This window comes from Nannospalax galili, unplaced genomic scaffold (assembly GCF_000622305.1).
Source record: "Nannospalax galili isolate Female #2095 unplaced genomic scaffold, S.galili_v1.0 scaffold39, whole genome shotgun sequence".
NCBI lineage: Eukaryota > Metazoa > Chordata > Mammalia > Rodentia > Spalacidae > Nannospalax > Nannospalax galili.
The window spans coordinates 4,617,923-4,631,022 of record NW_008346683.1 but is presented as its reverse complement, the minus strand read 5'-3'; the positions used below and the strand labels follow the sequence as shown (position 1 = coordinate 4,631,022).

At 43.5% G+C, this 13,100-nt stretch overlaps 1 protein-coding gene across 3 annotated transcripts in view; it reads right to left on the bottom strand.

Annotated features, from left to right (window-relative positions):
• Nucleotides 1-9,559, bottom strand: part of Cry1 (cryptochrome circadian regulator 1) — a 73,231-nt gene extending 63,672 nt beyond the window's left edge. For all 3 annotated transcript variants that reach the window (XM_017800628.2, XM_008843116.3, XM_029568350.1), the window contains exon 1: nt 9,377-9,559. In XM_017800628.2, the coding sequence (XP_017656117.1) occupies nt 9,377-9,534 (158 nt within the window). In that variant the 5' untranslated portion in view covers nt 9,535-9,559. The remainder of the gene's footprint in view (nt 1-9,376) is intronic.
• Between the last annotated feature and the right edge of the window lie 3,541 nt (nt 9,560-13,100).

The window sequence follows — 13,100 nt, the reverse complement described above, 5'->3', positions numbered from 1 at the left end:
AAATAAACCCTTTTCTCCCCAAGTTGGTATTGGTCAGAGTATTTTGTCACAGCAATAAAGAAGAAAACTAGAATACACTTCCTACTGACATAGGCTGCCAGAGTTGCCCATGTTCCTGTAAGTAATTCCAATAAATTCACTGGTTTCAAAAGCTGTACTTTGATGGAATCCTTTCCTACTCCTTTGGGTCCCTGAGAGGTGAGCAGACATTTCTTTACATTTCCCTGGGAAAAGTCACACAACAAACCCATCTATGAAACTATCTGGAATCTGAATCTCATGTTTTTTTGTGAAGACGGTTCCTTTAATATTTTTATTTTGAATATTGTTCTAGTCAATAAGTCAATCCCTTGATAAATTACTAAAATGGTGGCATTATTGGAAAGTGATGAAAAGTAAGAAATGGGCCTAGTTGGAGGAAGCAGGTCACTGAGAGTGTCTTTAGGGGCTACATTTTGCCCTGGCCCCCTTCCTGCATAGTGGGATCCTATCTCAAAACAAAAATATCAAGACAGTCTCTTAGCTACATCAAACATGGCAGAGAAGTGGAAAAGGAAACAACTACGTGCAGAAGGGTACCAAGAACACTGGATACCCTCCCTTTGCTTAACAACACCTCCTACGATACAGGCATTAGTCCTTCCAGGATGGCTACCCCATAACTTAATTACCATTTGTTAGGCCCCACAACTTAAAGGTCCCTTAACTACCACCACACCGGGACCAAGCTTCTAACACATGAACTTTTGGGAGATATACTTAAACCATATTGAAACCACAGCACGTAGCAGAGATTTTATTTAGCAATAAGTTCATAAAAGAATTATTCATTTACACAGAACAAGCAGGAATAATCGGCACTGGTATGGGCAGGGAACACTTGTACTTCTATTAGCTTTCTGCAACTTGACAGTTACTGCTTTTGACAGTCACAAAATAGTCTAATTATTCAAAGACAAAGTTGTATATCCTTTAGTCAGAACCATTATTCCTATAGGAGTCTCTAGATAATATCTAGCATTACTGACATGTGCTAATTTCCTTTGCTCACTTCCAAATCTTTGACATTTTTTCCTGCATGACTTGTCAAAACTCATCTTAATCTGCCTTCTCCAGCACAATGCAGAAAAAATTCTTGTCAAATCTCATTTCCTTAATTCAGCGTTCTTCTAGCTCATCTATCTCTATGATTGACTCTCCTCTGTCTCTTTCATCAGTTCCTATCATTTTAAATATTCACCAAAGTTTTGACTGAATCTCATTCTGTGTAAGATTCAGCATGCTTCATCTATTATCTAGGAATTGCTCCCAAACTCACAGCTCTAATGTCTATCATCTCCAGACTGAAGTTCTATTCTCCATCTCCCATGTTGATATCTTAGCAGTACTTCAAATTCAGCAACAACCTAAACTAAATTCACTCTTTTCTTCATCTAAATAGGGTCTATTCCTGTGTTCTGCAAATTAGCAATAAGGCTAATTTGTGGGTTGAGGGCTTGATCTCCATCTGGTAGCGCTGAGAAATGACTGAATCACAAGGGCCCTGACCTACCCAGTGGATTAATGCACTGATGAATTCATAATTTGATAGCATTATTAGGAACTGGTGGGGTGTAGCTGGAGGAAGTAGGACATTAAAGAAGTACCCATGAAGTAGGTATCCTGGTCCCTTCCTCTTCCCCTCTGCTTCCTGAACACCATGAGATGAGCAACTCTGGCGTGCCATGCCCTTCCACCATTATACTTTGCCTCAGCACACCACAGAAGCGATGGAGACCATTAACCATAGATGAAGCCTTTGAAACTGAGCCAAAATAAATCTTTCCTCCTTTAAGTTGCTTTTCTCTGGTATTTTTTGTCACAGTGATGAAAAACCAACAGCTACTCCCACAGAGGCACAAAGCATGAGACTCTTCATCCTATTATCACGTTCCTTCACCCTCCTCCTCTGTGAAGCACCTTTTCTGGGCAGTAACCTAAACTTTTATCTACTGTATTTCTATAATTTCAGTATCTCTCTCTCCTCTCTGCCACCGTCCCCTTCCTCAAACCCATTTTCTTAGTTCAACCCCATATTATCTCTCACTAGACCATTGATAAAGCTTCCAAATTGGTATCCCGTCTCTGTCCTTTATCATTCACTCAGGTGCCTAATGTTATATTACCCCAAATAAGGTCAAAACTTCTAAGCTGAATCCACTTTCTGAGTGTTACTACATAATAGGCACCTGCTGTTTTTAGGGTACCTATCTACTTCCTATTCATTCTAAGCATGACTGACTTAGGCAACCAACTAGGAAAGAGTATTGAACAACACTTTTCTTTTCATTGACCACGTGATTCAGCTACTCCAGCCTTATCACAGTGTCAGGATACTGTGTCTTTCCTTAATCTATTCCCTCAGTCTGGATTTTATTTCCTCTGCTTGAAACTCCCTTATGTCTATGCTTTACTTATAAGATCTACTTCATACTTCATGGCCCAACTCAAATGTCTCAGAGAAATAATCACCTAAGACTGAAAAAAGAAGCCAAAAAAGGCTGTCGGGGTTTTCAGCTATGCTATAGCCTTTTGAACTCTAACGTAAGGATAAAGAAATGTTGCTGAAGGATTTTAAAGCAGAGATGACATTTTCAGATTTTTTGTTTTAAAATATTACAGCTGTAGGGAAAGAAAAGCAGGTTTATAGGCTACCGTAGAAACTTAGGTGAAGAGAGTGTCGACATGGGCCAATGTGGAATGTATTTCTGTAACAACATTATTTCTGAATAATCTCTCTCTCTACTATAAACTACTTGAAGGCAGATAAATTTATCTGTTGACTGTCTTTTTACCCACAGAAATTATTGAAGTGATTGGCACATACTTTGTAGTGACTCAAATATTTGTGGAACAAATGGATACATAATTAGCCATCTAATTTCTTAATCTTTTGAATAGGTGGGCAAATGGTAACATCATTTATTAAGATGAAAAACATAAGAAAAGTCAGTTTGAATTTTTTGTTTTTGAACAACAGAGGAGAAGATGAACTTTGTTCTCTCTTTAAACTTTTGATTTATTTATTTTTTATGTGTATGAGTGTATTGCCTGCATGTAAGTAGGTGCACCTGTGTCGTGCAATGCCTGTGGAGGTCAGTAGGGTGCATCAGAGCCCCATCAGATCCCCTTGAAACTGGAGTTACAGATGGTCGTTAGCTGCCATGTGGGTGCTGGGAACTGAACCCAGGTCTTTGGCGAGAGCAGCCAGTGCTCTTAACTGCTGAGCCATCTCTCCAGCCCCAGATAAACTTTGTTTTGAACAGGCTGAGTTGGAGGTAATGTGATATATGCAAGTAGGCAGATAAATATATAGGAGTCACATATACCTATCTGGGAACAAGGAGAGAAAGCTGAGCAAAATATACTGGTTTGAGAATTTGGAGCATGAAGATAGTAACAGACTGTGTGCTGAACAGATTTAGTTATCAACTTGATAGACCTGGGTAGAGGGAGCCTCAATTGGAGAATTGCCTGTGCTCCTGTCTGTGGAGTATTTTCTTGATTGTTGGGTGATATGGGGAGAGCCCAATCCACTGTGGGTGATGCCACCCCTGGGCAGGTTGTCCTATGTTGTATTCTTTAAGAAAGCAGGCTGAGTATGGGCCAAAGAAATAAACCAGTAAGCAGCATTCTTCCATGGCCTGTGCTTCAGTTCCCGCCTCCAGGTTCCTCCCGAGTTCCTACCTTGGGCTCCCTCAGTGATGAACTGTGACCCAGGAGACGTGAACAAAATAAACCCTTTCTTCTTCAAGTTGGTATTGGTCAGTGTTTTGTCATAGCAATGAAGAAACAATCTAGCTAGAACAGAAAATAACCAGAAGAGATGACACTGCCTAGAAATGTGTAAAATGAAAAGTGAGTACAGAACACTAACCAGAAAAAATAGCCAAGGAAGAAGACCAATTTTTCTGGAAGAAAAATAAACAGGAAGGTCCTCTAAAGTCAAGGAAGAAAAGGAAGGTGTGGTGAAATGTGTCAAACACTGCAAAAAATATTAAGGAGTGCAAAATTTAAAGTATCCTTTAGATGTGAACAGTGTCGGCAGAGTTGGTGGGGTAGAGCTCCAGACTACTTTGGGGTGTGTTCAAGGGTAAGCAGAAGATAAAGAAATGAAGTCAGTTAAAATTAACATCATTTGAGAAGTCTGGCTATAAGTCAGATGAAGTGGCAACACTGGGGAGGCAAAGGCAAGAGGATCACAAGTTCCTGCTACATAAGGAGAACCTAGCTCAGAAAAACAAAAACAAAAACAAAAAACATTTTTTCAAGAAAAATAAAGACAATCTCTAAAAATGTAGAGATCAAAAATTGCTATGGACAGTAAAAGTTGTAGTAAGAATGGAAAATACAGAGAAGTTAAGCTATAAAGGAACTGAGATATATAATTACAAGAACACAATCAAGGTTAGATTTTGCTCCACTGTGTTTCTTGGTTTGGTTTGGTTTCACAGAACTTGATTTGAAGGATGTTTAAATGTTGACTGGAAGTAACCTAGTAAGTGGATGAAGCTCCTGGGGCATGCCTGCAATCTTAAGACACGAGGTAGAGCCACAAGGACCATAATACAAGACCAGTTTGGGCTACCCAGAGCGTTCCAGGTTAGCCTGAGCTACATAGCAAGAACTCTGTCTCAAAAAACAAAAATAAGTAAAAAACAGTAGATAAAGCTGAAGAAAGGTGAATAATGAAAAGAAAGAAAAATGAGCAGTCATTGATAGCAAGTATGTACCACAGTGACAGAGTGCTTGCCTGGCATGCAAAAGGCCCTTGGTTCAATTCCCAGTACAAGATAAAATTAAATAAAAATTAGCCTTTGAAATGGAGTATACACAAAAGGAGTAGTTTTGAACAGAGGCAGCAATGTGTCTTCCAGGGAAATTATGCTGTAGAAGAAAGAATAGGTGAAGATGAGAGCACATTCATGAATTTAGTTCTTTAAAAACTAAGAGGCTTTACATGTGATAGCCTCGATTATATGAAGCTTAAATGATAAAAGCAATGTATTCATTGAAGAAAAATGTTTTTGCTTGCTTTCTTGAGACAGGATCTAATATGGTCTAGACTGGCCTAGAACTTGCTACATAGCTAAGTATGACCTTGAATTCTTGACCCTCTTGGCCTATCTCTCAAGTGCTGGTATTACAGGCATGCACCACCATACCTGGCTTGAAACTTATTCTAAGATATGAATTTAAGGTATTCAGTATCTAAGATAAAGTAATTGCCCCATTCTTAAACCCTAGACTTATATTATAGGTAAAATTAAATCAGTATTTATCAAATGACTATTATGCTGTAAAGAATACAAAAAGACCTTACAGCTTGTTTCCTTATTTCCTTTAAGTCTGAGTTTTCACATTCTGCTGTATTTCAATCCACCCCCCACCCCGACACACACACACACACACACACACACACACACACGCACACACACACACACACACACATTCTGTCTTCCCTACCAGAATGGATGCTCTTCAAGGGCAGAGATTTTTTTGTTCCATTCAGTGCTGCAAACCTCCACCAGGAATAGTGCCTCTCGTGAATGGGAAGAATAGGGAATCAATGTTTGATTTAATGAAATTGCAACTTCTCTCTCAGGAAGGTACAATCTGCTAAGCGGAAGGGAAATGAATATACACCACACCTGACATAGTCTGAATGTTGCATCCCCACTCCCACAAATACGTATGATGAAACCACATCTCCAATGTAATAGTATACAGAGGAGATCAAGTTAGGAGAATTTTACTCTCATGTGTGGCATTATTCCCCTGATCAGGCCCTTATAAAACAGACCTGAAAGAGGTTTTTTTTTTTGTTTTTTTTTCACACTTCTTCCACAATATAAGGACATACTGTGCCACCTGTGAAGTAAAATACCCTCACTAGATACCAGGTGACCAGGTGCTTTGATCTTGAACTTCTCCACCTCTAGTGCTGGGAGAAATACATGTCTGTTACTTGTAAATTGCCCGATCTAAAGGTGTTCTGCTATAGCAGTCAAAACCAACTAAGATGCCAAATATTCCTAAATGAATGCAGCATGAGTAACAACGTATGAAAAGCAATACAAAACAAATCATGTAAGAATTCAGAAGACCTTATCATCCTAGACAAGATAATGAAGGTATCACAGAAAAGGCGGCATTTGGGCTGAGTCTCGGAGAGATAAACTTCCTAAAGTAAGTAATTTAATGGTTGTTCAAAGTTGTACAAGCATCACCTTCTAGGACATTTTTATCATCTCAGAAAGAAACTGTGCCTCTCAGCTGTCACTTCCCAACTCGGTTTTCCCAGAACTAAAGAGCCCCTAAACTGCTTTCTGTCACTGTGTAGTTGCTCATTGCCAAGTAAATAGAATCATAGTTTTATCACTGTGTTCTTTCACTTAGCATGTTTTCATGGTTCACGCATACAAGTTACAGCACTTATCAATACTCAATTTCTGGGCTGGAGAGATGGCTCAGAGGTTAAGATCAAGGACTGCTCTTGCAGAAGACCCAGGTTCGATTCCTAGCACCCACATGGCAGCCAACAACCATCTGTAACTCCAGTTCCAGGGGATCGACACCTTCTTCTGACCTCTAAATGGGTGCACCTACCTACATGCGAGCAATACACTCATACACGCAAAATAAAAATAATAATTTAAAGTCATTTAAGTATAGAATTATTGACTACTAAATGTAGAATTATTTTTTAAAAAATTCATTCAAAAGCCAACAAGTGAGCTACCAATGTATAAAAGGCACTGAATTTGGTGTTATGGGTCTTGAGTAATCATGCTAAAAAGACTTTTACCTCTGACACTGCTCCAACCACCCTAGATAAGGTTATGAAAGACTTCAAAATGCTAAGTGTAACTTAATTTCCAGACCCATCAGCAGCGTTTGACATAGGCAAAACACTCAATCCCCCCTGAAATATTTTCTATGACTTCCTTTCTAGTATTTCTTCAATGACACCAAACTCTTGGCTTTTCTTCTTGCTTTATCAGTGGTTCTGTCCTAACCTTATGCTGGTTTTTCCAGTTACACAATTTCGAAACTGAGTACCCAAAGCTCACCGGTGTGGTAGTACATATCTGTCATCTCAGCACTTAGGAGTGGGGGCAGGAGAACCAAAAGTTCAAGCCAACCTCTTCTACATAGGAGTTTAAGGCTACTCTGGGCTGTATGACATACTGTCGCAAAAGGAGGGAGGGAAGGAGGGAGACTAGATTCAGTCCTTACATTGTCTCTTTTTCTATCTACACTCACTTTAAAAAAAATTTTTTTTTGCAGTGTTGAGGTCATGCATGCTAGGCAAGTACTCTACCACCAAGCTACTTCCCAGCCTTACTTTATGTTCTCATACAGTTCCATGGCTCCACTAAAATGTAACTGGGGGGCGGAGCTTCTGAGTATTTTATGTTAAATCCTCCACACCTGAAATAGTATGAAGCATGTAGTAGATGCCTGTCAAATATTTGTATAAGGATGGCTGAATAAATGGCTTTATTAATATCTGTAACTTCTAACCCTAGTTATACTACCTGCTCACATCTCTATCCTGAACTCTAGATATAGCCAACTGTTTATCTTCTAACTCCACTTGGATGTGTAAAAAACATGTGAAGCTTAAATTCCAAAAGAGCATTCCGATCTCATTCTCTAAGGCTTCCCTAACTGGCTTCACTTTCCTATTAAAGCCTAGCTCCCGCATCCCCCCTACCTTCCCGAGTTGGACAGGGTCTCACTACATAGCCCTGGCTGGAACTTGATAGGTAGGCAAGAGTGGCCTTGAATTCAGAGATCAGCCTGCCTCTGTCTCCCTAGCACTGGGATTAAAAGCCCAGCACAGTAAAATCTTTGAAATTCCTCCTAGCTTCCTTCTTTTGCTCATCCACATGTCCATCTGTCCACACACTCTGTGCAAGCCATTCTCATCTTTCACCTGGACAAACACACACTCCTGAGTGGCCTGCCTACTTCTTTTCTATCTTCAATCCCCAGTTCACTTTGTTCCCAGAATCTCCACTAAAGAAAAATTTTCTAATTTAAGTCAGGTCACGTCACTTCTCTGCTCATAATCCTGTAATTATTTCCACTTCACTCTGAGTAAAACTGCAAATCTCGTTAACTGTTTAGAAAGTGATGTTCAATTTGGCCCTATTACAGCTCTGACCTCATCACCTACTACTTTCCCCTAAGTTATTTTGCTCCAGTCATACTGGCTGTTCTTTCCAAAGGTCAAGCACATTCCCACCTCAAGGCCCTTTCCTGAAATGCTCTTCCTAGCTATCTGCATCACATCCCCATCACTTCTTTTGGATCCGCCATCACTTTCTCCACGATTTTTACACTAACAGCTTTTTCCTTTGGTTCCAAGGACTGAAGTTGGGGCCTCAGATATGCTAGACAAGTACTTGTCCACTGAGCTATCCCAGCTAGCCAACACACATCAAATTCCAGCCCATCCCTATTCTTGTTTGCCTTATCTATTTTCTTTGCTCTCTTTCAAAGCACTTAATACATATACATGTTTTCCTTCCTGGGGCGTATATCTGAAGAGGACAGACTACAGTTTTGTTCACAGCTCCATCCCTCCCGTTCAAGGCTGCTCCTGGCATCTAAGTGACCCATATATCTACTAAACTAACGCTTCCGTTAATTCAGCCTCACCATAATCCGGCTTGGTTCTTCCGGAAAAATCATAAAGCACCCCAGGCTTCCTTTGCAGTGCTCCTTCCCTAGAAGGCGTGAACTCTGCCTAGAAAGATAAACTGTACTTCCTCTTGACAACCACAGGGAGGAGTTGGAAGAAAGCAGAGCAAAGAGAAACCAGAGAATGTTCTCCCCTTGCTTTTCCTCCAGTAACCTCAAGGGGGAAGAAAGCTGGGTTTGGAGCTGCCTGGAATGAATGAATGATTCTCCTCCATGAGTTACCTAGACACACGTAAACATGAAGGATCACAAATCCTTTCGAATGATCCAGAGAGGCCAAGGGACTCGATCCACCGGCCATTAAGGACTTGGGAGTGTTTGCCCCTACTAGGTATTCTCCACAAACCAGGGGAGGAATTCCCATTGGGACAACTGGGACAGACAGACAGGTAAGCTAGAGGAGAAGGCCAAGGTGTTCCAGATCGCCAGCCTGTCTGGCTAGATGATTATTAATTATTCTATTAATATTGACCACATCTACAATTCTTAAACCATGCACGCAATGCTGTCCCCAAGACTTCATAAAATTAAAATAAAATAAAATAAAATAAATCTGAGCTCCGACGCCAATGCAGAACACCCGGTCCTGAAGCGCGAGACCGCGTCCCACGAGCTTTGGACTCACCGCCACCTGTTGATGCCCACGTTGGAGGAGCCGGCGAACCAAGGGTCAAGGATGTAGACGCAGCGGATGGTGTCGGCGCCCTGGATGCACTCCTTCAGGGCGGGGTTGTCGTGGAGTCGGAGTCCCTTTCGGAACCAATGCACAGCGTTCACCCCCATGCCCGGGGTGGGGCGGGGCGCGACGGGACCCCCGACTGCCGACACCCCGAAACTCAAGCGAGGGGAGCGGGGCTCATGGCCGACACCTCCGCTTCCAGGAGAACCTCGGCAGCCGAGGAGGAAGGACCGGGCGGCGGCGGGGGGCCGAGCGGAGCCGCGGACGGCGAGGGCGCAGCGGGATGATGAATGGAGACGGCCGGGCCGGAGGCGTGTGAGGCGCGATGTGCTTCAGGAGCCGGCGCCCAGCGCCCCGAGGCCGCGCATGACTTCCCGGGCCTGCGACCCCCGGAGAGCGAGCGCGTGCCGGCGGCTCCAGCCGCCACGACGGCCCGGGCTGGCACCGGCAGCTTCGGGAGCCTGGTCACGGAAACCTCGCCCCACACAGGCGGCCCGCCTGAGGTGGACGCTCAGGACGGACGCAAAGCACACCAGGCCTCCGCAGGCGACGCAGCCTCTCGCCCCCGGGAGCGGGTAGCGAGCACGGACCGCACCAACGGGAGTCGAGGCCGCGCGACGCTGGCCGGCCGCTGACCGGTCCCGAGGCAGCCCGGGTGACTCCGCTGCAGCCGCCGCCGCGTCAGCGGGCTCGGCCCCGCCCCCGGCTCCTCATTGGACGGCACGCTGACCACGTGACCCTCGGCACCTCACGTTTCTGAAGTGTGTTTACTACGCTGGCCCTGAGCTGGGGACCCGCTCTGGCTCCCGGCGCTTCTGCGGGGGCCGCGGCCGCTCCCGCACTCACATGTCGGTCCTCAAGCAGGTGCAGGCTGGAGGGCGTCGACGGTGTCCTCAGCGGCTTGGGGAACGCTGGCGGGGAGCACAGGCCCCCGGGGGTTGGGGGGGCACCACAGGGAGGGCAGCCCCGCCCTTGGGGGGATGTGAGCGTCCGCTATTGGCCGAGGTTCTCACGGACCCGGATGAGCACGGGGCTGCGGGGAGCTTCGCGGGCGCGCGCAGATCTGCGGAAGGCGCGTGCGCCCTGGCGGTGTTCTGGAGGGGCCGGTGGGCCCGGGAGTCCGTTCCGGACTAGCAGGCCGTGTGTACCCGGGGACTTAGAGTGGAGCCGGGGGCGGAGGACTGTACAAAGGACTGGGAGGCTCTGGCGTGTGCCTCCTCCGACGTTAATCCAGCTGGACTCCCTGCTTCGGAGAGTGCGGAATCCACTCCCTTTAGCCATTTTTTTTTGTCTGGCGAGGGCACCCTGGCTGGTGCCCTGGAGCACACAGGGCCGTGCCAGGCGTTTCGTAATATTGTCGATATATCAACAGTGTATCAACCCCAAACTCCTACCCGCACTGTGGGTTACAGGGCCATGTGTGCAACTTCGCCTGACTTTTCAACACGGGGAAACTGCACGTCATACCAGGCCATGCCTTAGATATATGATGCTTTTAGTTAAGACAGGGCCTCATTGGCTCTGGCTGACCTTGAACTCCTATGTAGCGGAGGATGACCCCACCAGCTCCCACCTCCCAAGTGCTAGCATTACCCATGTGCTTTTGGGTGATTTTGGTTGGTTGGTTTTCTTTTCTTTTTGAGACAGGATATCATTAAGTTACCCAGTCTGGTCTTCAACTCATTGTCTGTCTCAGAAAGGTCTTAAACTTTCGATCTCCTACCTCAGTTAACACAGTACCTGGTATTACAGCCTGTGCCGTTGGGCCTAGCATAGCAACTCCATAGGAAGAAGGCATTGCTCAAAGGAAATAAAACCAGCACCACTAAGAAAAAAAGCCCAACCCTCCTGAAATTTATAATTTTTTTAACATTTTATTGTTTTTATGTGTATGTATGTATTGCCTGCCTGTAGGTAAGTGCACCGGTGTCGGGCAATGCCCTTGGAGGACAGAAGAGGCTGTCAGAGCTCCTGGAATTGGAGTTAAAGACAACAGACAGTTGTTAGTTGCTATGTGGGTGCTGGATTCGAACCCGGGTCTTCTGCAAGAACAGCCAGTGTTCTTAACAGCTAAGCCATCTCTCCAGCCCCTTGTTACTAATTCTTTATATGTGCGGGTTTACCTCTTAGAGAGAAATGCTCTTTGGAATCTACCACTCCAACCGTCTTTGAACTGCCTACTGTATTTCTGCATACACCTTTTGAGCTCAAAATGCTACCTGATTTGTGAAAATATTCTTTGCTCCTAGTACAGATGCAGCATTTCCTTGAGCCTGTTTTGAGGAGTACTGGAAATTACCTATTATAATACCTAGCAATATCTTCTGAATAAAATGTTTTTGCTATAATAAATGAGTCCCTCCAAAGTGACTTTTCAAGGACAGAATCACTGTCCAGTTTATCTTTGCGCATTACCAATACTCAGTACAGAGCTTGGCATGTGTATTTAAATGTTAATGAATAAATCAATGAGTGAAGTATTGCCACCAGTGTCTGGCAAAGTTAAAAGGAGGAAGGCATTGGCAATTGTTGCAGGTTGGATTGTGTCTCCAAATTCTTTACAATCTGCCCCAACCCTACATTTTGAAATAAGGTCTTTGTAGATAATCAATTTAAAAATGAGATCACTAAGGTGAGCCCTAATGCAGTGTGACTAGTTTCCCTAAATAAAGGGGAAATTTGGACACAGATATACACAGGGAGAATGCCACGTGAAGATTGGAATTATGGTTGGTCACCCTGGTTGTGGACTTCTGGCCTCCAGAAGTGACCCAATAAAATTCTGTTGCTTTGAGCTACCCAGTATGTGGTAGTCTGTTATGGCAGCCCTAGCAAATTAACACAGTAACAAATTAAATCCAGTTATCTAGGGAGACTGTGTTTAAGTAGCTTCTTTCCCTCTGCTTCTGTTGCCCCAGATTCTTTTATGTTTCTGTAGAAATATTTACAATTATGTGCATGAAAACACTTTGCCATAAATTATTAAGCATATTGCTCCTCTTTAGAGCGAGGGATGAGTCTTATGTGATTAGCATGAAATAGCAATGGGTGAATATGGAGAGGCTGCAGACCGGAGGGAGTCTAGATATGATTAAGATATAAAAATATATTGAAAAAGAATACAGTGTTTTATGTTTCTTTTTGAGCAGTTTGAAAGTAAGCAGATTATTTTTAAAGACATAAAGATTGTTTACAAGCATCCGGATGAAATGGTGGGAGGTGAAGAGAAAATTGATCCACACAGAGTTGACTTATGTTTATGGATTGTTCATTCAATAAAGATTTTTTTTAACACACAGCTGTATGTGGGTGTTTGTGTAACTTTAACATAAAAAGTATTAATCTGTTGTAAAGATGTCAGTATCATCAACTGCATTCCTCAAATATGAAAAGGTTCTTTTTATGTCACAGTCCATAGGTTGGTTATTTTAATATATTTGGATTGGGGGGCAGTGAGGATTGCCATTTAATAACATGTATTGAACATTTCCTATGTGCTATGTTCTTAATGCAGAGTGGTATTAATCTTTGTAATGCTTCTCTCCACCCCATAAAACATTTTTATTGATGCTGGGTGTGGGGCTGAGGAATCATGGAAGAGTCTTTGCTTAGAAGATAGCTTTTAATTTTTTCACTCTGAAAACTAGTTCTGGATTTTGGTAGTAATTTG